Source organism: Otolemur garnettii, unplaced genomic scaffold, assembly GCF_000181295.1.
Source record: "Otolemur garnettii isolate 467f Iridium unplaced genomic scaffold, OtoGar3 scaffold00038, whole genome shotgun sequence".
NCBI classification, from domain to species: Eukaryota; Metazoa; Chordata; class Mammalia; order Primates; family Galagidae; genus Otolemur; species Otolemur garnettii.
In genome coordinates this window covers 734,537-762,062 of record NW_003852433.1, presented here as the reverse complement: position 1 = coordinate 762,062, position 27,526 = coordinate 734,537, and the positions used below count along the sequence as shown (strand labels likewise).

The window sequence follows — 27,526 nt, the reverse complement described above, 5'->3', positions numbered from 1 at the left end:
CCTGGGGGTGGGCTGGACAGCACGGCAGAGCTTCCCTCGTTGCCTGAGTTTTCCAGACTCTTCCCTTGAAATGTGCCACACAGGCGGCACAAGCAGCTAGTCTCTAAACCCCTGAACTGTAAATTGGTTATGCTCCGACAATCCGAGAAGTCAGCAGACAGGCTCTTGGCAGTCCCCTTCCTCTTTATGGAGCTGGCCTCTGTGCAGATCTCCCCCGAGTCAGGGTCCTCTCTGGCGAGTCACCACCTGATATCTTAACAGCTGCTAAGGAAATGCAGCGTCTGAGGGGGGTGGGGGAAGAGCGAACACCACACTGAAGCAGATTGTCTTTGTACAGATGCTTTTTATTGAGATTTATATAAGCAATTTTACCAACACAGAACACCAGCCTGGCTGCTCCAAAATAACTGTAAAAGATGGTGACACTAACTGCTGAGGGAGTGACCTTAGACGTGGAGCGGCGTCTCACGTGGGACACTACTTCAAACGTGCGCTAGTAAGCCTGTACTGAAAAGGGATTATAAGCCCTCCCTGGCACAATAAATACAAAAAGAGATAAAAACAAATAGACACTTTTTTCTTGGTACAATATCTAGATTTACAACATCTAGTTTCCTAGCTTCACTTTGGATAGCAATGCACAATAGAAAATCCATTTATTCCTTTAAGGGTATTCTACTTTGCCAAGAATATAGTAAATGTGTTACCACATTGCTGGCTGTGAAACCATGAGAACAGGCAGAGAACAGGGGCAGCAGGTGGGAGGCGCCCTCCCACAGAGGCTGCCTTCATCCTGCTTCCTTGCAGCAAAGGTCCATGGCCACACGAGACCTCTTCACAATGTGGTCCTCGTTACGGGAGGGCATGTGCCTTTACGACCCCATTTGCCAAACCGTTTTGAAATAGAGAAGGGGGAAAAGCCACATTTTAAACACGCTGCTCCTGAAAGCAGCGCTTTTAAGCACAGCTTACCGTTGATAAGGAAGAGTGAGGACGGCCCTTCTGTTTAGTAAATGGAGAAATCGGGTATGACCATCAAATCTGGAGGCAATGGGAAGACCGGCTGCGGGGATTTGGCACAATGAAAGTAAGAAACATTGTTCTGGGTTGTACCTCAGACCCTACGGGATTGCTGTCCAGAAGAGATGGCCACCTGCTCAGCTCATCAGGGGCCCTCGACAATGCCGAGGTCTTAGAAACAAATCTACATCATGAGAGAATTACACTGCAGTATCTTAAAGAAATTCTTTTGTGGTATAGCCAGTCCACAATAAAGCATCTGGGGTACCTGTCAACATGCAAGAGGCCTTTGAAGAGGTAGATGAAAGCAGTATTTCAGAGCAAGTTTGCTGTCAGATGTCACAGGCGCCCACACGCGCCGCTCAGCACAGAGCAGAAGACAAACATCGCTGGGGACCATGCCCGGCAGTGAGGAGATGATCTGGCCCCACGTTGCTATATGCATTATTTAGATTTTATTGTATGAAGAACACAAAGGACTGTCATTTCTTTAAATAACAAACTATACAAATAAAAAGGAGCAGAAATGATATGGAATGTTTTTGATAAAAACAAACTTATGGATTCAATAAATAATATAAAATGCCTTTGTGCTAAAATAGAACTCTTTTGTTTTTTATATATATGTAGTTCAGTGATCTTTAGGTTACCCAGAAAAAGCCAAATCTATTATAATTAGTCGAAACATAGAAAAATACAATTTAACAAAACTAAAAAAAAAAAGGCCAGTGTTTTACTTATAAGCTACATATAATATATACATCATAGAATATTATCAACTAAGAAAATTTCAGGTGTAATATGAATACTCACAATTGCAAATATTGTCTCCATTCTCTACCGTTATATACACATATTTTAGGACAAAATTAAAAATGGAAGCATAGTTGCCCGTTTTCAGAGATGATCTTGAGATTGTTAGATATTAGAGCGCTAATTCCAATATGAATTATTTAGCTCTACAATGAAGGATCCCCCTGCCACATTTTAATTGAAATGCATAAACCATTACCCATTTTCTATAGTTTTTCATTTGTTTGTTTCTAATAAAGGCAATTTTCAATGTGAGGCCCAGCATTATCAGCCAAGGTCAGGCTGCCGGTGTGATCACTCCTGTCATTCTGCCGTGAAACAACAGCTATCTTTCTCTTTGAGGACAAAGAAAATCTGAAGTCCATTAGAACGTAAGAAAACCAAGGTGTATCATTTTAGAGTTCAACTTTCCTTTGTTCCACAGTAGAAATTTGTAAAGTGTGGTCCTCATTTAAAAAAAAATTCATATTAACATGAATTTAAGTACTTCATTAAGGCCTCTCCAGTAAACCTTATATAGGAAGGGAAAATCAGATCTTAAGGAGAAGATGTTTTTTCCTCGTTTTGAAAAATTTAAACTATTAAAGCTCACTGTAGAAATGGGCCTGGCACAAACAGCAAGGGTCTGATTGTTATCCTGGTGGCGGGGCGGGGTTCCTTACTAGAACTTCAGTGGTTTCATAACAGTATCCCCAACTGGACAATGCATTCTTAGTGACCTCGTGACCACTCCACCTGCTGGGGTTGCAACGCAGACTGACTAGGTGTTTCAGAGCTGGCTGGTGCTGACTGAGCTCTGGGCCCCTGTCCTTCACTGGCAGGCGGCAGAGGATATGCAGCAGAAGTCTCTTTGTCAGCAAGTCCCGATAGACAGCAAGTGGACTCTTAGTATGTTCAGTAGCTCCAAATTTAAAAATAAAGTGATGAAATTTTTAATTACAAGGAAGAAATCACAACAAACAAAAAATCCTCTGTTATAGAGAAAAAAAAATCCCGCCAACTCAGTCATTTCCTCAGTGCTTCATGGTGATATAAAGGGAATACTTTGACCAAATTCACTCCTTCCTTCCTTTGCCCCATGTTTGCCATGACTTTGGGGTTTCTCTCTGCAATACTCACCCACCCACTCATCACCTGTCACAGACCCGAGCTCCCCACCCAGTACAAACAAGTCACCCCCTCACGCACAGGGCTAAATCTGTCTCTGAAAGACACAGACATGTTTCCCTGAACATAACTGAGAAAAAAAAAATCACATGTGATTAAATCACACAAAGTAAGTTTTATCTTGCACCAATGCATTTTTATAGACTTACATCATATAAAAAAGGTCAAAGTTTGAGAATTTTGTTTTCTTCTTGAAATGTCAAAATTCTGAAACATTTATTAGAAAAATTAATTCTGTTGAATAGTTAAATGCATTTAATTAGCCCAACTACAAAATCTGAGTTAAAATTTAAAAATTCATCAGAAAATAAATGTGATCTTTTAAATCTAGTTAAATCCCGCCATCATTTGGTAAACAGCACTTTTTTAATGGCCATGGAGGCCTTAAAACAATTATCTCTAATATCTGCATCACACATTTCAAACTGCAAATCAAACTGAATCTTGTTAACAAATAGGTCATACATTATTTGGTACTGTTGCTCTTTATTAAGCAAAATGTTTCGTTTGCTCCGTGTGCCTTGCTCGACGTTAGGCCCTTTAAAAATATATATATAGAATTTGAAACTGCAATGTCAGTGAATTGACCAATCACAGCTATGCATGAGTACTTTGCATTAATGGTAAAACAATAAATCGATTTCTAGGAATTTTGCTGAAAAATCCTACTTAAACACAACAAAAAAGGAAAATCAATGAGCCCTGAAGACTCAAAGGGAAACATGCGCCAAAGAGAACAGGTTAAAAAGTAGACATGTAGATTCACGAAGTTTGCAATCTATTCCATGATATGTTATATAGCAGCTTAAAATACTCTGTTATTTTTAGGCTTTGCTTTGCCAATTCCTTTGAATCATGAAATTGAGACTTCTTATAATATAATTTTGCAAAAGTATCAGCCTCAGTTATTTCCCTTGACGATGTTAAAATACCCCAACCATAGAAACCTAAAATAATGAGAAAACGTGGTCTGAATTTTGCTCCTGTTAGTGGTCCAAATGTAATCAGGAAAAGCATCTAGGAATTATGTAACCTTTGAAAATTTTTTTAAACAGCCAAATACACTGAATTTTCTAGCTGACTTCTCCTTTGAACATATAGCCACCAGGTACAACCAGAGCAGTTTTTTGTCTCCATCCTGGTATCCCAGCAGACTGGCCTCTGGAGGACCATCAAACCAGACCCCAACGTACCGGGGTCACTGCCCTCAGAAGCGGCTCCTCCTCACCTCACAAAGTACTTTGAAGTTAATGTTCTCTAGATGCATTTCTGAGCCTCGTCATTATAAATCAAGGTGAGCTAAAAAGGTGTGAAAGTTCACTTGGAGTAAGCGTGAGGCAAAAGGGCTTTGGGGACATTTTCTGGTTCACATTTCTTTTCTAAAAGAGTGCTGACACTTACGTTCATCTGAAGAGAAAATGTAATTATTTTGGAAAGAGATGAAAATCTTTCAGAATGCTTTTGCTAGCTAATGCCCCAGGTGCCAGATGTGAGATGTTGAGCCCAGACTCTAAAGGAGTCCCCGAGCCTTCTCAGTAGGAGATGAGGCCAAGAGCTTCCTCACCTACGAATGCTGAGCACCTGCCTAGGAGCTGTGATCCTAAAGGTCACTACAGCCAGCCCAGCCATAACTAGCCAGGGCTGGGAAGATAGTCTTTAAAGACAATGGCGTTTATGTTGCTTATGTTTCCAGTGGTGGTTCTCTCTCTCTTTCTTTAGAAAAGGTCTCACTCTGTCCAACTCAGGCTAGAGTGTAGTGGCATCATCACAGCTCACTGTAACCTCTAACTCCTGGGCTCAAGCCATCTTCCTGCCTTAGCCTCCTCAGTAGTTGGGACTATAGGCATGCACTACCATGCCCACCTAATTTTTCTATTTTTTGTAGCGATGGGGTCTTGCTCTCACTTAGGTTGATCCTGAACTCTTGGCCTCAGGTGATCCTCCTGCCTGGGCCCCTCAAAGTGCTAGGATTCCAGGTGTGAGCCACTGATCCTGGCCTTTTTCATTCTCTTTTAAAAATGGAATTTGAATACTCTTCTTCTCTTTTAAATAAGACAATGCATATAAATAGTATAACCCACCTCCTGCACTGCAGATTACAGATAGTAGAACATACATGTTAATTTAAATCCCAATTAGTAGTTGATATGGATAACAAACCTCAAAATTCCTTTTCCAAAGTCACTCTTGTGAAATGATAGGCATTTTCAGTAAATGATCTTCCAAACTCTCAAAATATAATCTCATTAAAAAGTACTTTCTCAATGAACATAGCACACATGTATTAAAGATAGAATTGGAACCAAAATAAGTATCAAGGACAGGATACAGATAATTATGATGTCAAGTTATTTATATCGTTAGTAGTTGATTTACGGACATACAACAAAAGCATACCAGGCATAGGACAAATGTGTGGCCTTTTAAAATTGTGATTTCTGTAGTCTGATGACATGGGGGACCTCACTGGGTCTCCTAAGCTAGCATGTATCTGGGGCATAGACAGGGCATGAGGATAGTGTGCAAAACAAACATTGAGGAGGATGACGCCGGGATCAGGCAAACACGCCTGGACACGTGCATGTGGTCTCTGTCCCACAGCAACCCAGTGCAAAGCGTCCCATTCGTTAGTGACAATGTAAGTCAGGAAGCCAATCTACACCCTTCATCCATTTTGATACATTCATTCTTCAGCATTCTTTTATAACAAAATTCATTTTCCACTCTTTGTAGTTTAACCATGTAAATCAGACCTCCTTTTGCACATCCATTACTGATGCGTTTCCTGGGGTCAGGCATAAGGAACCAGCAAGACTGTCACCTGACTACATGTTACTGAGACCAAGACAGACTCACCAGCGAGCGTCCCTGCACACCAGGCATAGGGAGGCACTGTTTGTCTGTTTGAGCACACTGGGGTACTTGAAGATTTTTGAAAACTGCTACTCTCCCCCAAATCTACAACTCTACTGTGTCTCCTTCAGCATCACAGTAAACATTCCTGAGGATCAGAGCATGGACGCCTTCAATGCCTGGTCATGCCTCCCACTTGAGAATATCCCCCCATCACCCACACCGGCTCTGAGCGCCCCAGGGACAGACAGGTCAGAGGCGGGGCAGCGCACTGTGCATGGTGGTGGGGCAGGGCCTGAGTGCAACCTCCTCAGAAAACATTTTCAACTCTTAACCCAGGACAACCAGAAGTCAGTCGTAAAGTGCACAGAAGAAACACACTGTTGCTCTCCCATCCCCCAGCAGTACGGTGCAAAGACAGAAAACCAGCAGTGGCTGTTTATAGATAAAATATGGCAATGCTCGGGGTATCTAGTACCCAACTCTGAAGACTGTTACATTCCATCCTGGAAAGTTTAAGATGTGTTTGATATCAGTCATAAAAATGTAAGTGGTAAGTAGGAATCATTTCAAGTTCTAAGTTCATAGATACCAAAATAAGTGTACGGCAAAGAAAAACTTTCCTTTCTTCAGTAGTTTCAGGTGTGGGCAATGATCAGCCAGAGAAGCGAGGCTGAGCCTAAGTCATAGAACGGTCCGGGCTCCTATTAGGAGCATCACAGAGTCCTGGGGCTGCTCCACCAAGGAAGGGCCCCAGCAGTCAGGAAGTCAGATATTTGAATCCCCACATTTTTCTAAAAGGCTCTGTTCAAAGGGCTGAAGACCCCTGGTGCGGATCCCTCAAGGGAACTTCCCTGCCCCTGGGTGCTAGAGGCCATTGCTGTTTCTGTGACAGAGGGGTGGCTTTGATAACTCCACTATGTTGGATCGAGGCTTGTTGAGGAACTTTGGAGCACGACGCAGTAACCGCTGGGCCTCCATGAAGGTGTCAGTCAACTCTTTCTTCCACTGCACAAACTCCGGGTCACTCTGAATGGAAAAAAAAGTAAAAACTGTAGAAGTTGAGACAGGTCCTCCCACTTGACCAGTAGCTGTGGATGTCGCTAGTAATTACCAATAACCTTGGAACCCCCTGGGGGGCACACCCAAATGGGTGTGTGTGTGGCCCCAGCAGTGCTACCACCTGGTGGGCCAGGCTGACACCTTCTCCAGAATCTCTTGCAGAGAGAAGGAAAAGTCCACATTAAAGTCTTTTAGGACCTGCCGTGAGAACCACTGCCTTTAATTTGTCTAGAGATTACCTCTGATTTCTCAAACAACTTAAGTCTACAAAATAATACGTAGGGAGTTGTTTTAATAAATTAAAAAAGGCCTTTGCTTGTGTAATGTAGTAATGAAGTTATTAAAAATGTGTTTATATTTACTACTTTTTTATCCCTCGAAATGCACTCCTTTAAATGCACACACACACACACCTCTTTCAGCACGACACAAATAGAAAACTATTGAAGAATTAAGTTTGTGCCATAATTCAACTTACGGTAAAGAAAGATGGCATTTCCTCTCAGACAATCACTTCAGCATCTTATGTTTATTTAAATATATAAACCTTAATCTTAAGCATGCTGAAAGAGAGGATCTGGAGAGGATTTGTCATAGAACAAATAATAGTCCAGGCCCCATTAAATATAGGACAGAATTTCTAAATAGGGTAATGAAATTCCTTCATGTACTTCTTCCTGACATTTTTTAACCTTTGCTTTTTAAAAAATAATTATTAATTTGGGCGGCACCTGGAGTAGGGCACCGGCCCCATATACCAAGGGTGGCAGGTTCAAACCCAGCCCTGGTCAAACTGCAACAAAAAATATCTGGGTGTTGTGGCAGGCACCTGTAGTCCCAGCTACTCGGGAGGCTGAGGCAAGAGAATCACCTAAGCCCAAGAGCTGGAGGTTGCTGTGAGTTGTGATGCCATAGCACTCTATCAAGGGTGACAAAGTGAGACACTGTCTCAAAAAATAATAATAATAGGGTGGCACCTGTGGCTCAAAGCAGTAGGGGCACCGGCCCCCTATGCCGGAGGTGGTAGGTTCAAACCCAGCCCCGGCCAAAAACTGCAAAAAATAATAATAATAGCAATGATAATAATAACTATATTATTAATTTGCTGAAAATCTCTTGCATCTTGTGGCTTTCTTACTAAGTATGTAAGTGATAACACAGGGAGTAAGAAAAATGTTTCCTAAGTATGCAGCTGTCTTTTCTGAGTATTTATAAATTATTATTTCATCTAAGAAAAAATACAACTCACCTCACATTGCAAGACAAATTGCTTCCCTCCTTTTATTCTGAACAAAATACATTTTTTGTCTTTAATCTGAGTTTCTTCCACAGAGAGAATCTGATCCATTGTCAATAAATTTTGCTAACCAGAAAAATAAAAATTCAACATTATTTTACATTGTTGCATGATTTTTAGGTTAAATTAATAAATAATACCAAAAACTATCAAATGAGAACAAGTAAATAAAAAGGGTTTTTCTTTCTTTGCTCATATTCTAGAGAATACATACAAAAGTTCAATTTATAATATTTCAAAGAAAACTACAAAGACAGATTTCAACAAGGAAAACTAGAGAAGTTGTTCCCTCAACACAGAACTGATTGTGAATGAGTCACAAATATATTTTTGGTATCCGACACGCATCCAAATTCTATCAATAAAGTTGTGAGAGAAAAATGAAGTACTACGTATGATTCACATGTGCAACAGGTACACAGCTCAGTTTTAACTCAGCAACTCAGTGAATGCCTGGCAACCCACAGGTCAGCTTGTAAGCCAGCAATATTCTGATAATATCAAAATGATGTTTTAAATACAGGTGATTTCCTTACGAGATTTTCATACTGAGTCTACAGCATTATTGCTTAAGGTGAAGGCTATAGTGTAGTGAGTTCCTTACCATTTTATGTTTTTCTGGATAAACCCTCCAGGAATCCCAAATGCAAAATAATCATAAACTCTCATGTTTTCTTTTTCCTAATTTATACTTACAAATCCATTCATGCACAAATACGTTGAAAAGTGGGACCATTTCCTTTGAATGTGCACAGCAGTGACTTGCCAGTAGACAGCGTAATTGGTGTAAGATGCCCAGTCGGCTCATTATCCGAAAGCAGACTGAGCTTTGGGAGGTACTTTAATCCTTACCAGCCACTAAGTTATAATTCAGAGCCCCCCAAAAGAGTCTTATTACTTGGAACTCAGATCCTACATCCTAATTTTTAAAAAATGACTTTTCTGGCACAAGTGATAGAGAAGATCTTGTATATTTTTAAAGAATGCAGTAATATGCAATTGTGATCATTTGTAATTAAATGGCTACTTCACTGGCAGGGATTAAGAAATATAGCCCAAAGTTAAATATGTAAGATTTAGGCCCACTATTTTCTACTCTTCTGACTACTGGATAACTGACGGGTGGCATTATAATATGTACAAAGCAGAAACTATGTTTTTAACCTTTGGGACCCCTGCCCTGTATACACTGGCTAACCAGGCCTTCCCCAAGAGTAGAAAGCATGCCTCCCACCACAGTTGGCCCCTTCCACGGTGACCAGCTCTGGGTTCCCCATACAGCAAGGTCTTCACAAATGCAGCCTGACTCGTGGAGGGGTACAATGTTCAGCTAATTCTGTCTAAGCTCTTGAAATAATTTTAAAGGGCAGCAGCTACATCTCCCCGTCTGCCATATGATTCACTTACACATTTCCAACAAAGTAGAGACATAAAGAAATAGCATTTGGTGGCCCTGCCTCTACATCAAGTATCACAGCTGGTGACATTTGATTTGACCCAACTAAGAGCAACTGATTAATGGAGAAACTGAGAGCACAGAGAGACCTGAATCTGACACTGTCCAGCTATGTTCTTGGGTGCCAGACCTTCCCTCTGTAAGTCCGGGTGTCCTCTTTATAAAGTGGAGGTTGGACCCTCCATGGCTACTAAACAGACTGAATTTGCTTATAGCACAATCATTTCTTGGTGTCTGTGGGGGACTGGTTCTAGGCTTCCCAGGATCCTGAAATCCACAGATGCTCAAGTCCTGATATGAAATAACACAGGGTCTGCAGATCCTATGAACATCCTCCTCTGTACTTTAAATCTCCTCTGTGTTGCTTAGAATGCCAGGTAAAGGCTATGTGATTGTTCTACTGTATTGCTATCTGTATTGGTTTTTATTGTTGTACTGTTATTTTTTACCATTTTTCCCCCAAATATTTTTGATCTGTGATTGGCTGAATCTGAGGATGTGGAACCTGCAGATGCAGAGGGCTGACTATAGTTGTAATTTCTATTATTCTCATTTTACAAATGAGGAAACTGAGGCTTATGGTCACCGTGATGTGCTCAAAGTCCCTGAGACACTAGGCGGCTGATCTGAGCGCTTGTGTGTGTCTCTGGCATAGCTTTTGGGGCAGCCGATCTGAGCGCCTGTGTGTGACTCTGGCATGGCTTTTGGGGTGGCCAATCTGAGCGCCTGTGTGTGACTCTGGCATGGCTTTTTGGGTGGCTGATCTGAGTGCCAGTGTGTGACTCTGGCATGGATTTTTGGGCGGTCAATCTGAGCACCTGTGTGTGACTGGCATGCTGGCCTTCTTCAGACTCATCTGATGATGCAGTGCTTTTGACTTCACAAAAGGCCACATTCTATTTTCAGATATTAGAATGTTCTTCCTTGACTTGGACTTGACTTGGAAGTTCAAAACTTAAAGTTTGAACATTACAATCTCAGGTGTACAAGTTAAAATAGATACTCAGGGTTTAAGAGGATATACTATGAAACGTGTCAACAATATGAAATAACCTTGTGACCTTGAACATCCTAAAACTCTGTGCCCGGTGAGACTGCCTTGGACTTACCCGAGATTCCCCCTCTCCTCTCCATTCAAGTCTATTTGGAAAGAGGTAAAAATAGCGACGCTGCCACTGAGTCAGAAATGGGTTTCCCAGTTTCAACATGTACCCGTGCATAATGCAGTCTTTTCCCAGAGCGTAATCTGCAGAATACAAAATAACTATAAACTAAATAGGCTTGAGACAAAATGTCTTAGCAATATTATTTTCAAGAATAAAAAGAATGACATACTTTTTTGAAAAACCAAGTTGCTATAACTGTAACACACTATGGAAATCTTTAGTTTAGTTTGTAACACATGTGCACCAGGAATCTAGAGAGCAGAGGTTTCTTCCACTTGTTCTCTACTAACCTACCAAATAGTTGCTTCTCAAGACTCTGATAAATCAGAATGTTCCTTTACTGCTTTGAAAGGGCAAATGCTAGTTTGCCAAACTATGTTTTCATTATATACACAATAAGAATTAAAGAATAGAAAGTACTTAAATTTACACTACCTGCAGAGTACCTCTGCTTTTATATGAGAAATGGAGTCTCCTTTTAATCTTTTCTCTTACATATAATAATAGAGTGGAATTTTCTTGTCCGGGTAAGCTAATGGTTCATTCCGCAGCTAAAGGTTAGGTTCATTCCTCAAATACGTGATTATGTACACAGACAATTCACACTCACATTGAGTTCTGTTTGTATGCTTTAGGTGATATACTATCTCTTAAAAAGAAAGTTAATCTTAAAGCCTTCATTAAGGACTTTGGTGATTGTGCCAGAATCATTCATTCACTCACTTCTTCATTCAGCAATTATTATGTGAATGCCTAAGTCCCTGGCATGTTCTGGGTAGTCTGGATTCAGCAGTGAACAAAAGGGAATGAAATCCTGCCTCAGGGAGCTTAGAATCCAGTGAGAGATTTGGGAAATAATTAAATAAGCAAAACCCAGTGGTGATAGGGGGGCATTTATGGAGTTGCTATTTTAATCAAAATAGTGCTTGTATTTCCAAAGTCTATTTAAACTAAGAGTGTAATCATCCCTCTAGTATCCATGGAGGATTGATTCTCGGGCCTCTACAGATACCAGAATCCTCAGATGTTCAAATGCCCAAGATGGCTCAGTATTTGCATATAACCTATGTACCTCCTCTCATATATTCTAAATCACCTCTAGATTACCTATAATACTTAATACAATGTAAGTGCTACATAAATAGCTCCTTACACTATATTGTTTTTTACTTGTATTATTATTATTTTTTTTTTTGAGACAAAGTCTCACTCTGTCACCCTGGGTAGAGTGCTAAGGTGTCAAACTCTCAGGCTAGAGTGATCCTCTTGCCTCAGCCTCCCAAGTAGCTGAGACTACAGGTGCCCGCCACAGCGCCCAGCTATATATATATTTTTAAGTAGAAACAGGGTCTCGCTCTTGCTCAGGCTGGTCTGGAACTCCTGAGCTCAGGCTAACTAATACCTTGGCCTCCCAGAGTGCTAAGATCACAGCTGTGAGCCACTGTACCTAGCCTGTTTGTATTATTTTTTATTGTTATATTATTTTTTCCCAAATATTTTCAATTTGTGGTTGATTAAATACACTGATGCAGACCATAGATGCAGAGGACCAACTGCGTTGGACCCTTTTCAGAGATCTACAACTAGACTATATGTGGCTGTGAGGTGACTTCTGAGATCATCAACCGAGACCTAGCCACACATGGGTTGGCTATGAACATGTAAAGGTAAGTTGATTAATCTGCAGGTGGTCTGTCTAATTAAAAAGATCCATTTCAACAAGGTCATTAAGGTGCATATTGTCAGGATTCTAGTGACACTATGGCCCTCCCTTGAGAAAATCAGCATGTATACAATTTCTGTATAAAATCTGCTATGGCAATTAGCGCAGGTGATGGCTACAGACTAGTCGTCTAAAGAAGAACTGACAAATGACAGCTGTGTCCCTGCATAACGGAGGCGAGCAGTTTACAGATATACAGTATTCCGTTGGTGTATTCTGGCAACTTTTATATCTGGGGTAAGTCATCCAGGATTGAGGATACTTTAAATACTATAGGAAAACTGACAGATGAGACCAATGGCCCTTCTGCTTCCTCTGAATGAATCCTTTGCCTCCACCAAAGTAACCTACTAGGAGAGTAAAAATATTTCTGGTAAAATATTCTTCTTATATAAGGTTAACCTCCTAAGAATCTTTGCTCAGGGCTCCATGCCTGTAGCTCAGGAGCTAGGGTGCCAGCCACATACATTGAAGCTGGCGGGTTCGAAGCCAGTCCAGGCCTGCCAAACAACAATGACAACTGCAACCAAAAAAATAGCCAGGCATTGTGTGGGTGGCTGTAGTCCACTACTTGGGAGGCTGAGGCAAGAGAATCTTTAAGCCCAAGAGTTTGAGGTTGCTGTGAGCTGTGATGCCACTGCACTCTACCCAGGGTGACATAGTGAGACTCTGTCTCAAAAAAAAAAAAAAGGAATCTTTACTCAGAGGAAAAGTGAAATATTTTACCATAATCATCAATTACACTTAGAAAAATCCAAAATCCATAAGATCTTAGAAAAAACCCAAATTCATAAAAATCTTAGGAAAACCCAGAGCAACAGTATTTAGTGAATCAAGAATGATTAATTTATTTCATTTATTTCTCTATGTTATGTTTCTTACTTTGGAAATCCTAATAGGGCACTCAATTATTTAAAATTAAAATATGGTTAGGCAATTCCTTGATGCTATTTGTAATAAAAACGTATTTACACATTTATCTTTCTTGTTGAGTAACATGTTATACCAAGTTCCTTATCAGGACTGGCTACATACATCTTGGGGTCCAGCACAAAATGAAAATGTAGGCCCTTTGTTCAAAAATCATTAAGAATCTGAGATGATGAGGCCTGGTGCCATATATGACCACATAGGCCTCACATCAGTGGCACCGGCCCTGTTTCTGGCACAGAAATATTCATTCTTCACTGAAAACCATTTCCAAACTAGCCCCCAAACACTCCAAGATAAGAGGACATATTAAAGAAACACTGCTGCCTCCTACTATATTTATGTGTCCACTGAAGACTGAAATATTATCCTGCGCTCTTCTAAAACAGAGAAAACTAAAAACAATTTGTGGTACTGCCACCTTCTCTGCTGCAGAATACTTTATGACCCAAATACTCTTTCAGCTTTATATGACAGTTTGAAAATTCATTGCATTAGAAATGCATTGAGACACGTTCATTATTTTACCTTCTTCATGGCCAAGTTGCTTATTTTTAGCTCTCTTCCTGGCCTCGATTTTATCTGTGTCTGCATTTACTGCTTCATAAACTGTTTCGGCTACTTCCTGCTGCCAGCGTTCAGAGATTACCAAAGGGAAGTTCTTGTAGAGTTCTTGGTCGCAATCAAGCAGCTGATTATTTTAAGAAATCAAGACATTCATGATTTAACAGACTTATAATGGCAACAGAGTCAAGAGTGTGGTGACTGGGTCAGAACTGTACATAGGAAGATGACTAGGTGATAGTAAGGATCTTTTAGAGACAGCTCAGTAGTCATGATGAATCTCTGCTGATGACAACTCAAGCAACCAGGGGACCCACAAACAGAACTGAGTAGCACTTCATGCTCAGTCCCAGAACAGGTGGGCTTGGCCCAATCTTCTCTACTGTCTTCTTGCATTTTTGCTGATGAAATATTACAGATTCAGTTTCACCTAAAGATTGACAGATTGACTGAAAGATTCTGACAACAAAGTAAAATTTGAATTTATGGTGAGGATAATTTATTTATAAAAGTAGATCCATATAGTTTTAGAAACAATTATAAGGGACAAGATGGCTTTCTAACCAACTCTCGATGAAATCTGAAATGTTAGAAAAACAAAAGGTAAACTAAGCAGAACTTACTATTATTAATTACATACACCTTTAACCATTTAAAGTTTAACAGTATAAAGCACAAAATACATGGACAATTTAGGCAACACAGCCTTTAAGAGTTGTTATAATAAAAATTACATGTAATGATAGCATTTTTCTATAAAATAATTACTTGAAATCCTTCATTCTGCCCTCTAGGTAAACGTGAACTTTGAATATGAGCAAAGAAAATGGGTTAATGTATCAGCTCTAGTTTTATGGCAAATGCTAGCAGTGTTTCTCATAGGGACACATTTGTCTTACTGGAAGCACAAAACCCCTCCTCTGCCTGAGATAAATGAGGATAAATATCATGACAGACAAGATATTCAGAAGGACAAGAAAGAGTAAAGAGTCTAAGGCCCCTGCCCACAACCCTCTAGTAAATCAAGCAAGCTTTGGAAGAACGAGCATCACACATCCCAACCTGAAGACTGATGCAGCTAGTCTTAACTGGCAACTTGCAACCATGTGTCGATTTTGAGATCTCTTTGATTTATAGGAACTTTCCCTCTTTTTGTTTTGTTCGGATCTCTAATCTCAGCCCAGGCTATTATAAAATCCTTGGTTGTTCTGAATGTGACCAGAGGCATGGGTGTGTGCGTGTGAACCATGGGTGTTACAGACCCCCAGGCCCTGTGAGTTCCCGTGATCAGGCACACTGGGACAGAGCTTGAGAAGTCAGGCAACAGTCAAAACATACTCCCTTCCCAGGTAGCTGTTCTGAAATGGTCAATTCTGCTTTATAACATACTATTCTATCTCCTGCAACTTCAGAAAGCCTGGTGCTTTATGACTCAGTGTATGGTGCTGAAAATAAATAATTAAAAAAATTTTTTTTAATTTTTATAAGAGGTAAGCTTCCCCCCTTACCCCACCCCACCCGGTGGTTTAAAAGAAGAACATACTATTTGGGCTGCTTGCTAAAGTTAAACCACAGATAATTTGTTAAAATGCGGTTCCCCCTGGACTTGGCCATCCCAGAGCCAGGACCTTGGCACTCATTTGCAGGTTTGCAGCCGAGTCCCAGCTGCTCATGACTTCTGGATCTTAGTGTTTGCCTTCTCAGCTCTTCTCAGGAGGAACCCAAACCATAAGAGTAGAACTACCAGTTTGTTCCACGCTGACTATATGCCGACAGGCGTAAGCAGGTCATGTCATTTATGCTCAGAGAAAGCACAGCAACAAAACCACCCACCCTATAGATGAGAAAACCAAGACTCAGGAGGTGATGGGATGGCTCAGATTCACTCAGCTGCTAAGTGTCAGATCTGAGCCCAGTCTGTCTTACTCCAAAGCCCAGATTTTGGTTTACAAAAGTTTAAAGTGTAAGAATCTCTTTTTACCATCAAAAATTGTCAGGGGCTCCCACATAAAAGCAGTTTTATTTTTAGCACCCTTTGATGGATAGTGGTACAGTTGATGACAAGAGTCTATTGTGATGGCAGTAATCCTTTTCAATAGCACTGTAAATGCATTGTTCCCTAAAGCACTAGTGCGTAGTAGTACTCAGACACCTGCCAGCTCTTGATGGTGCAGGCACAGGCTGCTGTTCCCAGGACAGCCACTGGTCCAGACCACAGATGGTGTCTTTGCCTTGGCTAGCAATCCCCATAGCCCATGGCTTGGGCCCTCTGCACTTTGCCCCCATCTAACTTAAGCCTCCTGAGAAGACAGTCTGTGAATTCCCCAGTCACCTTTATCACTCGGCCCCTCCTCTCTCCTGATGCCACCTGCTCTGACCAGCTGCACTTGGTTCTGAGCTACCTGATGCACTGGCCTCCACATGCTGTGCTCAACAGCTGCTCCTGTCCCCTCAATCCTCCTGTCTTCCTCTAGAGTCCAGTTGGTCCACGTCCTGTGTGTGTCCAGTTATAGACCCTGCTACACCCTTTCTTTTTACCTGCCACTCTTTAATCTACAACCGACCGCAAGTGTTTCAATAGTGCTTCTGCCTTCTGGAGCGGGAAGCTATGTGGCAGGGGGTGGGGGAAATGAGGGGCATCAGACAGGTATAATGCAGGCAGGGGGTGGAGGGTGGGGATGGGAGAGCCTGGGGTGAGCTGTCAGTGTGGGGGTAGATGACAGGTTGACATGGAGTTTTGATACGCTTTGACTTAGCATCTTAAAGGGGATGATTTTCTCTCTTGACTCACCAACTCTAATTATGTCTTGTCTTCACTTGGAGAATAATGATATGAACGAAAGTTTGAAAAATGCAGAGCATTATATAAAAAACAGTGATTATTTCCCCTTTGATTGACAAATGCAAAATGATTCATGCTGTTTGCTCTTTTCATCCTAAGACAGGGAGATCTAAAGACTTGGAGAACTGAGATAACTGGCTTTTTTGCACTAGGCTAAGTATGTTTGATATCACACAATTGGTATTTTTTCCTCCTTCATATACTTAAGTTTTATTTCAATCAAAGAAATTCCAAATCGATGAAATTGTACTATTCTGCAACTCACTGAACATAAGATTATTCAAAAGAAAGTTTTCATGGCTTTAGGTTTCAAATACATTCTTCAAACTAAACAACCCAATACTAAAACAATCGCTAAGATTAGCCAATTTCTAACAGAAAAAAAAGAGAGGCTACCTTAATGCCTTTGGTATCCTCTTCATCAAATGAGCCGATATCGAAGGCGTCAGCAGCATTGACCTCTCCACGGGGGGGAATCAAGGGTGGTGGGTACTGGGAGATCCAAGGAGCATGGCACAGTTACCACATGACCATTAGGTCCTGTCCCAACCTAACACCCCACACAGAGGACACACTCAGGATGTCAGCATGCTGCCCCCTGGGCGCAGACGTGGCTCAAGCTTTACACAGGTCATATTACATATTTCACATCAGAGCCTTTGTCTTGAACACCCCAACAGCCCTTGCTTTGAATAGCCCAAAGTTAAGGAGAAAAGGGCCAATTTCTAAAGTCTTAAACAAGTCTTACATACAACAAAGTCTCAAGACAGCATGCTCCCCCAGCTCAACCTGAGAAGGCACATTTTCTCAGAGGAGACAGCACCAATTTTAGGTTGCTCAAGCCGTAACAGGTGTGGGGGCTAGGCAGCGGCCTGGCACCTGTAAACACCCTGAGGTCAAGGCTAACTGAACAAGGGGTCAGCCTGCAACTCTAACCAGGCCGCACCGAGAGACTAGTTCCTCTTAACTGCAGAACATCATCCTTCCTCTGTAGCTTGAGATGAGGCAGTAAGAAGCCCAAAGTTGATAGTTGAGATTAAAAAAATAGTAATTTGCTGTGTTTCCTTTATCAGTGTGGACACAACACAGCTTAAAATAAAGAAAGGGGATTATGCTGATACAAAACCATGCTAATTCTTAACTTATGCAGTACTGAGTTAGAAAATATATATAAACTTAGGACAGAAGTTTCTTGTACATTTTTATATAGGTCTGTGTAAAAATATGGTCACATTTTGAGAGAAGAATTCAAGAAGATGAGCTAAAACTAAAAAAAGGTCTCAAATATATGTACATTTGAATTAGCTAGAATACAGCTCCACTTTGTCTTTCATCAATCTATACAGAAGATATCTTCAAAAATTTATACTAGGGAAAAGAAGAGGGAGAAGTTGCCCCAAAGGGATTTGGCCACATGGTAACACTTAGGTAGCAAAACCCTGTGGACACAGGACGCTGGGCTGGGTCTTGGGGGACACAGCCAGGAAGCCAGGAAGCCAACAGTATTTACAGAGACCAAGACAGGGAGAGAGGGGGAGAAAGAGAGAGGGAGAGACCAGAGACACCAGGGCACAGGGCGGCAGCGCCCAGCGCAGAGCCCCGGAGCGAAGGCCTACCTTCTGTAAGTAAACATGCTGCCAGTCGATGCCTTTGAAAAAGGTGTGCTCCTTCACTTCCTGTGCACTGGAGGAGAAGGAAAGAGTGGTAACAAGAGTGAGTAGGCATCTGGCAATGTAAGAACTACAGACATGCCAAAGAAATGGATACGCATCTTAAACGAAAAAAGCGTATTCAAATTGTAATACTCTGGGCAGCGCCTGTGGCTCAAAGGAGTGGGGCACCGGCCCCATATGCCGGAGGTGGCAGGTTCAAACCCAGCCCTGGCCAAAAACTGAAAAATAAATAAATAAATAAATAAAATTGTAATACTCAACATGTATCAATAACAAAGATGAATACAAGGCGCACTTGACTTCTGCAATTATGAGAGGTGCTCAAAGTGGTCACCATCTGCGTCTAGACACTTCTGATTACAGCAAACTGCTGCTTGAGTGGCACTGACCAGAGTGTCCACTGGCAGGGCTGCACATGCTTGTTTCAATTTCTTCCCGAAGTACCACTAGTGTAGCCGGACACCACAACCTTCATGGTCCCCCATAGGTAGAAGTCAGGAGAACGGAGATGGGGAGGTGGGTGGGGAATCACCCACACCTCTTTGTCCTACTCATTGTCCTGGCAGGACAGGGCAGCTCTCAGATCTCAGTACTTGTAATAATCTTGGGATGAAAACTTCCTACTTTGCTGTTTTGGGTCCTGTACTTGTTCTGTGAACTGCTGTCTGACATGCACGCTGTACGGTAGACTTCTGGGGTGAGCAGGTGAACTGTTCCAACACCACCAGAAGTGGCAGGACTTGTTGCTGTGAGAGGCCTCCTGGATCCTCCTTGTGCCATTACACACCCAGCACTGTGTGTCTCACACTCGTCACAAATCAGTGCAATTGTTAGGTGGTTGGAGGTTCTGTTGCACACTCATGCCACCTTCAGCACTGTATAACTGCGTTTTTGAGTTTCATACACCAATTCAAAGTGTGACAGCCATGCTTCTGCCATTTGCTTTGACTGTCCTGCCTATCGCATGGTGACACCAGCATTCATTTGATTAATGCCATCTTTTCAGTGAACGATAAACTACACATTGCTACTATAATTCAACTTAAAAAAGTAACACATAGATAACATCTCTTAAAATGTGTATACATTTTTTGACATCTCCCAAGTATTTTGTTAAAATCGTCTCCTACTAAGAACACAGAGGGACAACTATTTCTAGATCTTTAAGAAAGCAAGGGAAATGTTTCCTTCATAGCAACAGAGGAAACTCTGTGATGTTTAGACATGCTGTCTGTTACATCTAGGAATATTATTCCATATGACCATTTATTTGGAATGTTTATTTTGGTTTAAGATAATGTATAAGTTTCACAGATATAGGTACACACATGTGTACATACACATGCAATAATTCCACAGTCATGAGAACATAATTGAAAGAATTAACTTGGAGATTTACACTTAAAGAAATTAACAGCACATGTCTGCACATCACGATCAACAGTATAATAGGAAAATGACAGGAATGTGAAGCACCACATATCTACTTAGAAACAAACCAGGAATCTAATAATACAGTGCATACAAACTCCTTTGTGAATGTAAGGAACACATTTTCTTGAAGTCATGATTAAAATCAGTGGACACAGAACAGAAGCTGCACACCCTGGGCGTTCTCTGCCCATAGGGCCCAGAGCTGGCTCTCGGGAACTCTTCCTCGGCAGTCATCCTCCCATTTTGGAGCATTTTGCCCAGCCTGAGGTGTTGAGTGACTTTATTTGCCTTTATATAACTCCCAAGTCTATGTCTTGAGCACCACCCTTTGTCCTGTGCTCCAGAAGCTCCCCCTTCAGAGCTGCACCTGCTCATGCCAGGCTGGACTCATCCTGGACGCTTCTCTTCCTTCATATTCCTCAGCTGTCCAGGGCTAGTGTCAGACCTGACTCCTTCCTTCCTACCTCACCTCGGTCTCCACTTCTACCTACCTGTAGTCTGTGGTCCCACTCAACTCTATACGGTGCGCAAATAATCTTCTTCTTTTTTTTGGCTGGGGCTGGGTTTGAACCTGCCACCTCTGGCATATGGGTCTGGTGCCCTACTCCTTTGAGCCACAGGCACTGCCCCCAAATAATCTTAAACGAGCTCACTGCTCCCCTGCTCACAACCAGGCCCAGTGCCTTAGAGGCCTGGCTCTTCTGGATCACAGCAGGCCTGATCCTGCCTGGAAGCCCCCCTCATGGACCCGTCCCCCTAGATGGCCATGCCTGCCTCGTACACAGCCTCAGGCCAACACTTAGGATCTGGCACTTGGCGTGTGCCCTGCAGATATCCATGAGATGAAGGAAGAATCCAAGGCAAAGCGTGGCCCTTTGTATTTTCAGAAAAAACACTGAGATGATTTTCCTGTTCTGCTCTATTTTGTGAGGATTGATCATCATCTACACATTAAATGTGGAAATCTAAACAAGAAGTTTGCTTGCACATGTCTAAGCCATTACAAATACCCCCGAGAAAAGTTTCCGGTCCAAACCTGCAATAGAGCACAAGCATGCAACTTTGCTCCTTCCCAGTCATCACTGAAGTGCTTTGAGAGGAACGTGGAGACATCAGTCCACCACAGAGAGCGAGAGAGGGTCATCAGCAGACCAGACAGGGGTGCACAGAAAGTTGGCGCCTGACGGCAGAGGGGAGCAGAGTTACTGTCCCAGGGACAGCACCAATGTGCTGAGTTTTAGCCTCATCACTGTGTGTGGTTGCAGGTGAACCACAGGCCTGTACCTGCATGCATACATATGTGTACACATGTGTACACCCACACATACCATACTTCCTTCTCCCATCAACCCCCCCAAATATCTGCAACTGAATATTCTAACAGGAGGGAAACCTCTGAAATATTCTACTTTTAAGAAATTAAACCTTCTAAAGATTTCTTTTAGAAAAATCAATGAAACGGTTGGAAATTTAAACTACCAGAAAGTAAAACACACCAGTCATGGTGGCTCACACCTATATCCCAGCCCTTTGGCAGGAAGATGGCTTGAGACCAAGAGTTCTAGACCAGCTTGCATAATACAGAAAGACCCTGTTTCTACAAAAAAATAAAAAAAAAAATTCATCTAGGTGCAGTGGTGTGCACCTGTATTCCTAGTTACTCAGGAAGCTGAGGTGGGAGGTCATCTGAGCCCAGAGTTGAAGGTTGCAGTGAGTTATGCTTGTCTCACTGCACTCCAGCCTGGGTGACAGAATGAGGCAAAGAAAGAAGAGAGGGAGGGAAGGGGAGGGGAGAGGAGGAGAATCAAAATAAAGATCTAGAAAATATACCAGACCAAGAACCTAGAGGACCAATCCAGAAATCCCAACATAAATCTAATAGGAGTCCCTAGAGAAGTGGAGGAGAAGACATGTCAAATGAATGAAATACAAGTGTTCCCCAAGCTGAAGAACACGCATCTTGGAGCAAAAGGGACTCTAAGTTCCTGCCATCAGGAGTAATAACTGAGCTCCATGGCCAGCACTGACTGTTCGCCTGTACACAATCAAGTAGTATCTTCAAAGGTCTGGGGGGAAATTATTACCAATTTAAAATTCTATATCTAGAATTATTATCAATTTAGAATTCTGTATCAGTCAAGTTTGAAGACAGCAGAAAGACATTTTAACTCACATAGATTCTCCCTACAGAATTGAGAACAAGCTCTAGTTAAAAGGGCAGGGGCTCCCAGGAAAGCCCAAAAGGCAGAGGATGAAATATATGGTGGAGTCAGACCTGCAGAGTAAAAGGGGGAGTGTTGAGTGGGACAACGTTCAGCAGACAGAGAGACAGGCCACAGTTCTCACTGGATCTGCAGGCTGAGTTCTCCACGAGAGAGCAATTGGGGGAAAATGAAAACCTACAATTGTGAACAGTCTTTTAAGATACATATCATATGACATCTATTACCTATATTGTGTGTATACATATATGTATATAAACATACTATCAGGCTAAATAGAAGCTATGCAAGGACATTTATGTTGCCATCCTAGAGTAAGTACTACTCTATTTGCAACCTTTGAAATCAGTCTATATGTAAAGTACAATGATTAATTATAACTGATTATGATCATAGAATAAACAGTATCAAGATGACAATGTAAAAATAAAATTTAACATGACAGAAATTAGTGAGAGAGAAGAAGACAATGAAAGACAAGAATGTCAAAATCCTCGTGTGAAGTGGGGACTTAAGAATACACTGTCCACAGCTGATGGAAAGGGGCACACCTGGTTAGGTCTGTAATTTAAAGACTCAAAGGTAAGCAGAAAAGAAGCAAAAGCAGAGGTGAGAGAAAGGGAGGGCTAAAGAGAATACTGAGTGAACTAATCTTCATCTATTACAGTAGGAATTGTAAAATAAGGAAATATGCATATGAATACCTAATTTAACTATCCATATTATACCTATATATAGGTACAATCTGTATGCATACATACATGCTACTCTAAAAATGCGTGTACACAGATCCAGCAGAACTTCTGTATACTGACCACTCAAGGGACTGGGGTAAACAGAACAAACTGGTCAACAGACAGAAGTGGTCAGCATAAGGAAATGGGCCTCGTGTACTGACACGTACATGTGGTGCACGTCTGTTCACGTCAGGTCAACTTGAGGAGGTGGTACATGAAGAGACGTGGTCAACTACGGAGGTTCTACAGACATACATGTGCCAGATAATTAACAGTTGCTTTGTATGGGACACTGTTAGCTTTCGTGACATCATGTTTGAGGATTCTGTGGGTGGGGGTGGGCAATAAGATGAATGACAGTTACTCAGTTATGCATGAAAGAAACCATGTGACAACCTGATCAGAATATCAACCTGTCATAATTACTAAAAAAAAATTACTACAACTTAACCAAATGGACTATGAAATATTTGAATTTAGTTCTATCATCTGCAAAGTCAATTTCTAAAGCTGAAAAGTTAGTGACTTCGATGTCTTAATCATAGAACACAGACGACAACTTAACATACATATCCCATGTGATTTTTTTTCCCCTCAACTCAAAGTGAAAGATTTTAAGGCCTAGGAATGATTTTTGAGATACAATATTAATGATTAACTATTTCACTTTTGGGATAAAGATACCAAAGGCAGAAGCAGGGGCCTACCTGCCTCCGTGACAGCCCAGTCGCTCACTGACGTCTCGCTGAAGCAGGCCCTCTAAAAGTGACTTCAGTTCAGGAGAGAAGGAGTCTGGGAGTTCCACATTCTGGGGAAAACAAGACTTAAGATGTCAAAAATCCACTCAGAGAAACAGTGCCCTGACAACCAGCTAGATTTAAAGGCTGTTTCTTGGATAAAAATAGTATTAAATTGCAGATTCATTATGAATTAATATTTACTCGAAAGAAATATAAAAGGATTACTAATCTGTTGTAAAATCAATCAGCAGGCTAGGGCCAGGTCAGGAGAACCAGGAGGAGACCTCCGCATTCTTCTGCATCTCGGTAATTTCTCTTTTTATTTGCTTTCTTTAGTTTTAATCATGATTTTCTATCTTTCTCATCATATTTATTAGCAAGATCTTGATTTTTGCCTTGTCATTCATTTAGTTTTTCTTCTAGAAATTTTTAGGAATTGTATCTTCATTTATTTGTTTCAAGAAAGCAAATTTTTATTTTTACATATTATATTCTTATAGTACTTTACACTATATTTCATATATATTTATGTGATAGTAATTTTACTCTTGATGGCAGAAAACATGAAAGTCATGTTGCAGATAAGAATCAAGTTTTAATTTCCTTACCACGGTGAGTGTCATTCGGTCTATCTCGTGCTTGTCTTTGGTTTTATGTTGTCTGAAAGGGCTGTGACTGCAGAAATTAAGAACATTCTATTAAAATACAGCATCTGATAACTCAGCACATATCACTGAGTGAAGTACTATGTCCTGTTACTGTTCATTCAAAATCATAGAAATGTAAAGGCCGTAAACATTTATCATATTCAGAGCAAAACTAGGGGAAAATATATTAGGCCCTAGAAGAGCAATACATCTTACTTAAACTGCCTCATTCTTCTGACAATGAAATTATGGCACTAAAATAAGCTTTTCCAACTGAAATATCACTAGAAAAAAAAATTAGCCAACAGGTACTCATAAAAATGGAAGTCATTTATATAACATTTGTCATGTGAGGGGTAGAGCTAACCATAACTTTTATATTTTTGTTTTCAGAACAATATGTGTAAATGTTGGTCCCTCAAACAACCCAACATGATCAAGGTAAACACAGTTCACCCCTAGAAACCAATAATTTTAAGCAATAACTCCCTGGGATGAAAACTGAGATAAACTAATCACACGCCAGCAGATCTTCCAAAGTTCAAGGGCTCACTCATGTTTTACTTGTGCAAGGCCCCAGACTTGGGTCAGAAAAGCAGAGGTCAAGTGGGGGCTTGATGTTTATTGGCTGTGAGCCAGATATAAACCTTCAGCATCAATTTCTTCATCTGTAAAATGGGGATCCTGCCACATCCTCTTCACAGAAGTGAAGGGCAAAACTGGCAGTCTATAGGAGCTACCGGATATAGTAATCATTTGTGAAATCAGTACAGTGACTCTTAGTTTATAAAATGAATGTCCACTTGGGAAAGTGCAGCATGTCCCAAAGGTCACCACACAAAGGGAAAATTAACAAACTTGTATTATATTTTATTCTTTAGATTTCTATGTCAAAACATAGAGAAATATTTTGTAAAATTCTGCAATCAATATTTTTTAAATAAAGGAACCTTTAGTTACAATTCCCCATTTTCCCAAGGTATGTATGGTGGCCTGGGGACATCCTGGTACTCTTACTCTTTATCACCATGTTTTTAAAACTCTGGAGTTTTCTAGAGAAGTTGGCTTTTAAAGGAACTCTCATCATTAAAAGATACTATTAAATATGCAAATAAGAAAACTATGGCCAAATTGATTTACTTATCTGACAATTAATGAAGGGTTATAGACGATGGTGTTTTTTTACAATAAGACACTCCAGTAAAGTGACTAATCCTACACATTTATCTATAGGAAATACATGACTTAATCTGAGGCAAGATATTATGTAAAATATTTTAATATTAACTCCATAAAATGGATTAGACTGTTGAACATATGAATCAAGAGAATCCTAAAAAAGAATTAAAATTCCACTTATCCCTCCTGGCACTGCTACTTACTGCTATTGAGCTGGTCATCCTGCTGATTTAAGTTATGCATTAACCATCTCTTGAAGAGATTATTGCATTTCTCAGCCTTAAACACTTTAATTTTCTTTTTGCACAAGAGAGGGCACTCTAACGCCTTATTTTCTTCCTTTCCATGCGATAAAAAAAGTAATTTCCACCTTTTAAAAACATTAATTTGAAAAAAAAATTGAAAGATAAATTAGCACCAAGCAAGCATGGGCTACTCTTTAAAATAGGTTTTGACTGGAAATATTCTTTTCATCTTGTTTCCAAGGAATAAAATGTATAATTACTACATTTAAAGGAGCCCTCCCTATTTGGGAGGCTGAGGTAAGAGGACCACTTGAGCCCAAGAGTCTGAGGTTGTCATGAGCTAAGATGATGCCACTGCATTCTACCCAGGATGACAAAAAAAGATCCATGGGCAGGGCCTGTGGCTCAAAGAGTAGGGCACCAGCCCCATATATTGGAGGTAGCAGGTTCAAACCTGGCCCTGACCAAAACTGCAAAATAAATAAATAAATAAAAAGATCCTTCTCAGAAAAACAAACAAAAAGCATATAGAATATAAAAACATATATAAAAATACTATAATACACAGGCGGCACCTGTGGCTCAAAGGAGTAGGATGCAGGCCCCATATACTGGAGGTGGTAGGTTTAAACCTGGCCCCACCAAAAACTGCAAAAAAAAAACCCCAAACAAACAAATAAACAAAAAAAAACCCTATAATTTTAAAAAATACAAAATTTTATCATTCTTTTTTACACAGAATCCACAGAAGTATTAACATGCTTATAGTGCCAGGGAAAAGGATTAAGTGTTTATTAAATCTCATTAAAATCTTGGTCTCTACTTGACAGCTGTTTCTACCCCAGGATGGTCCTTACTGTTTAAAAAAGATTAAGTGACAACGATCTCCTTGTGTTCTGGCAAATCCCCTGGACTTGTCTCCTGTGCCCAAAGCTGGAGGACCCCATTCCTGCACGCGACCCTGCGTCCTTGCATCTGATGCAGGAAGGAAAGGGCTGTGCCTTGACCTTGCAGGAGGCCTGCTGTGCTCTGACACAAACACTCTGTGCTAAATTTAAAAAGTCTTTCTTGAGACTACAGAGAGGCTTGTGATGGGACTGGAGTTAGAGTCACTGGTGCCAAAAACACTTCTAGCACATGGGCCTTACTGCTACAAATTCCATTACAAATATAGCGATTCCATGTCCGGCTCAGTAAGAGATGATGGGAAAGTGCTCTCCAGCTCTTCGTTCTGTGCTGCAGCGCTGAGACAGTCTGGTATCCCAGTTAAAATCCTAATGCGCATCTGTTTCCAATGTGTTCTTGATTATTCTTTGTGAACAAAGCCAAAGACTTGGTTTCTATTTTGGAAAATGTTAAAGAAAACCTACGGTAGTAATAATCTCCATTCTGAGGGAGGCACGTGGGGCTCGCAGATCCTGTGTGATCGCAGCTGCTCCCTGATGCAGTCTGCTTTAAATAGGCGACAGCAACAGGCCTGTCAACAGCTTACAAGGCAGAGCCAAGTTCTCCAACACCACAGGGAATGTTGTGGGAAAAGAATTCACATGTGCAGTGGTCAAGTGTGGCTTTCTGAACTATGGGTAGAGAGACATCTGCACACTTCCCCCCAGTGAGCTGGGAAACTGTTGAAGGGAGTATAAGGATGGAGAGACATGTATGCCCAGCCCACGTCAGTGTACCCCAGTCACAGGGAAACGATGATGGGGGGCACGCACGCCCAGCCCACGTCAGTGTACCCCAGTCACAGGGAAAC

General features: G+C 41.1%; 1 protein-coding gene across 4 annotated transcripts in view; it reads right to left on the bottom strand.

Annotated features, from left to right (window-relative positions):
* Positions 1 to 5,220: 5,220 nt before the first annotated feature.
* GRK3 (G protein-coupled receptor kinase 3) overlaps positions 5,221 to 27,526 on the bottom strand; it is a 143,048-nt gene continuing 120,742 nt past the window's right edge. For 2 of the 4 annotated variants that reach the window (XM_003789835.3, XM_023513317.1), the window contains 8 exons: positions 24,308 to 24,374; positions 23,667 to 23,767; positions 18,510 to 18,576; positions 17,290 to 17,385; positions 14,016 to 14,178; positions 10,778 to 10,914; positions 8,165 to 8,278; positions 5,221 to 6,882 (listed from right to left, as the gene is read on the bottom strand). In XM_003789835.3, coding sequence (XP_003789883.1) covers positions 6,721 to 6,882; positions 8,165 to 8,278; positions 10,778 to 10,914; positions 14,016 to 14,178; positions 17,290 to 17,385; positions 18,510 to 18,576; positions 23,667 to 23,767; positions 24,308 to 24,374 — 907 coding nt within the window. In that variant the 3' untranslated portion in view covers positions 5,221 to 6,720. The remainder of the gene's footprint in view (positions 6,883 to 8,164; positions 8,279 to 10,777; positions 10,915 to 14,015; positions 14,179 to 17,289; positions 17,386 to 18,509; positions 18,577 to 23,666; positions 23,768 to 24,307; positions 24,375 to 27,526) is intronic. The other 2 variants (XM_023513318.1, XM_023513319.1) reach the window with 1 other exon arrangement.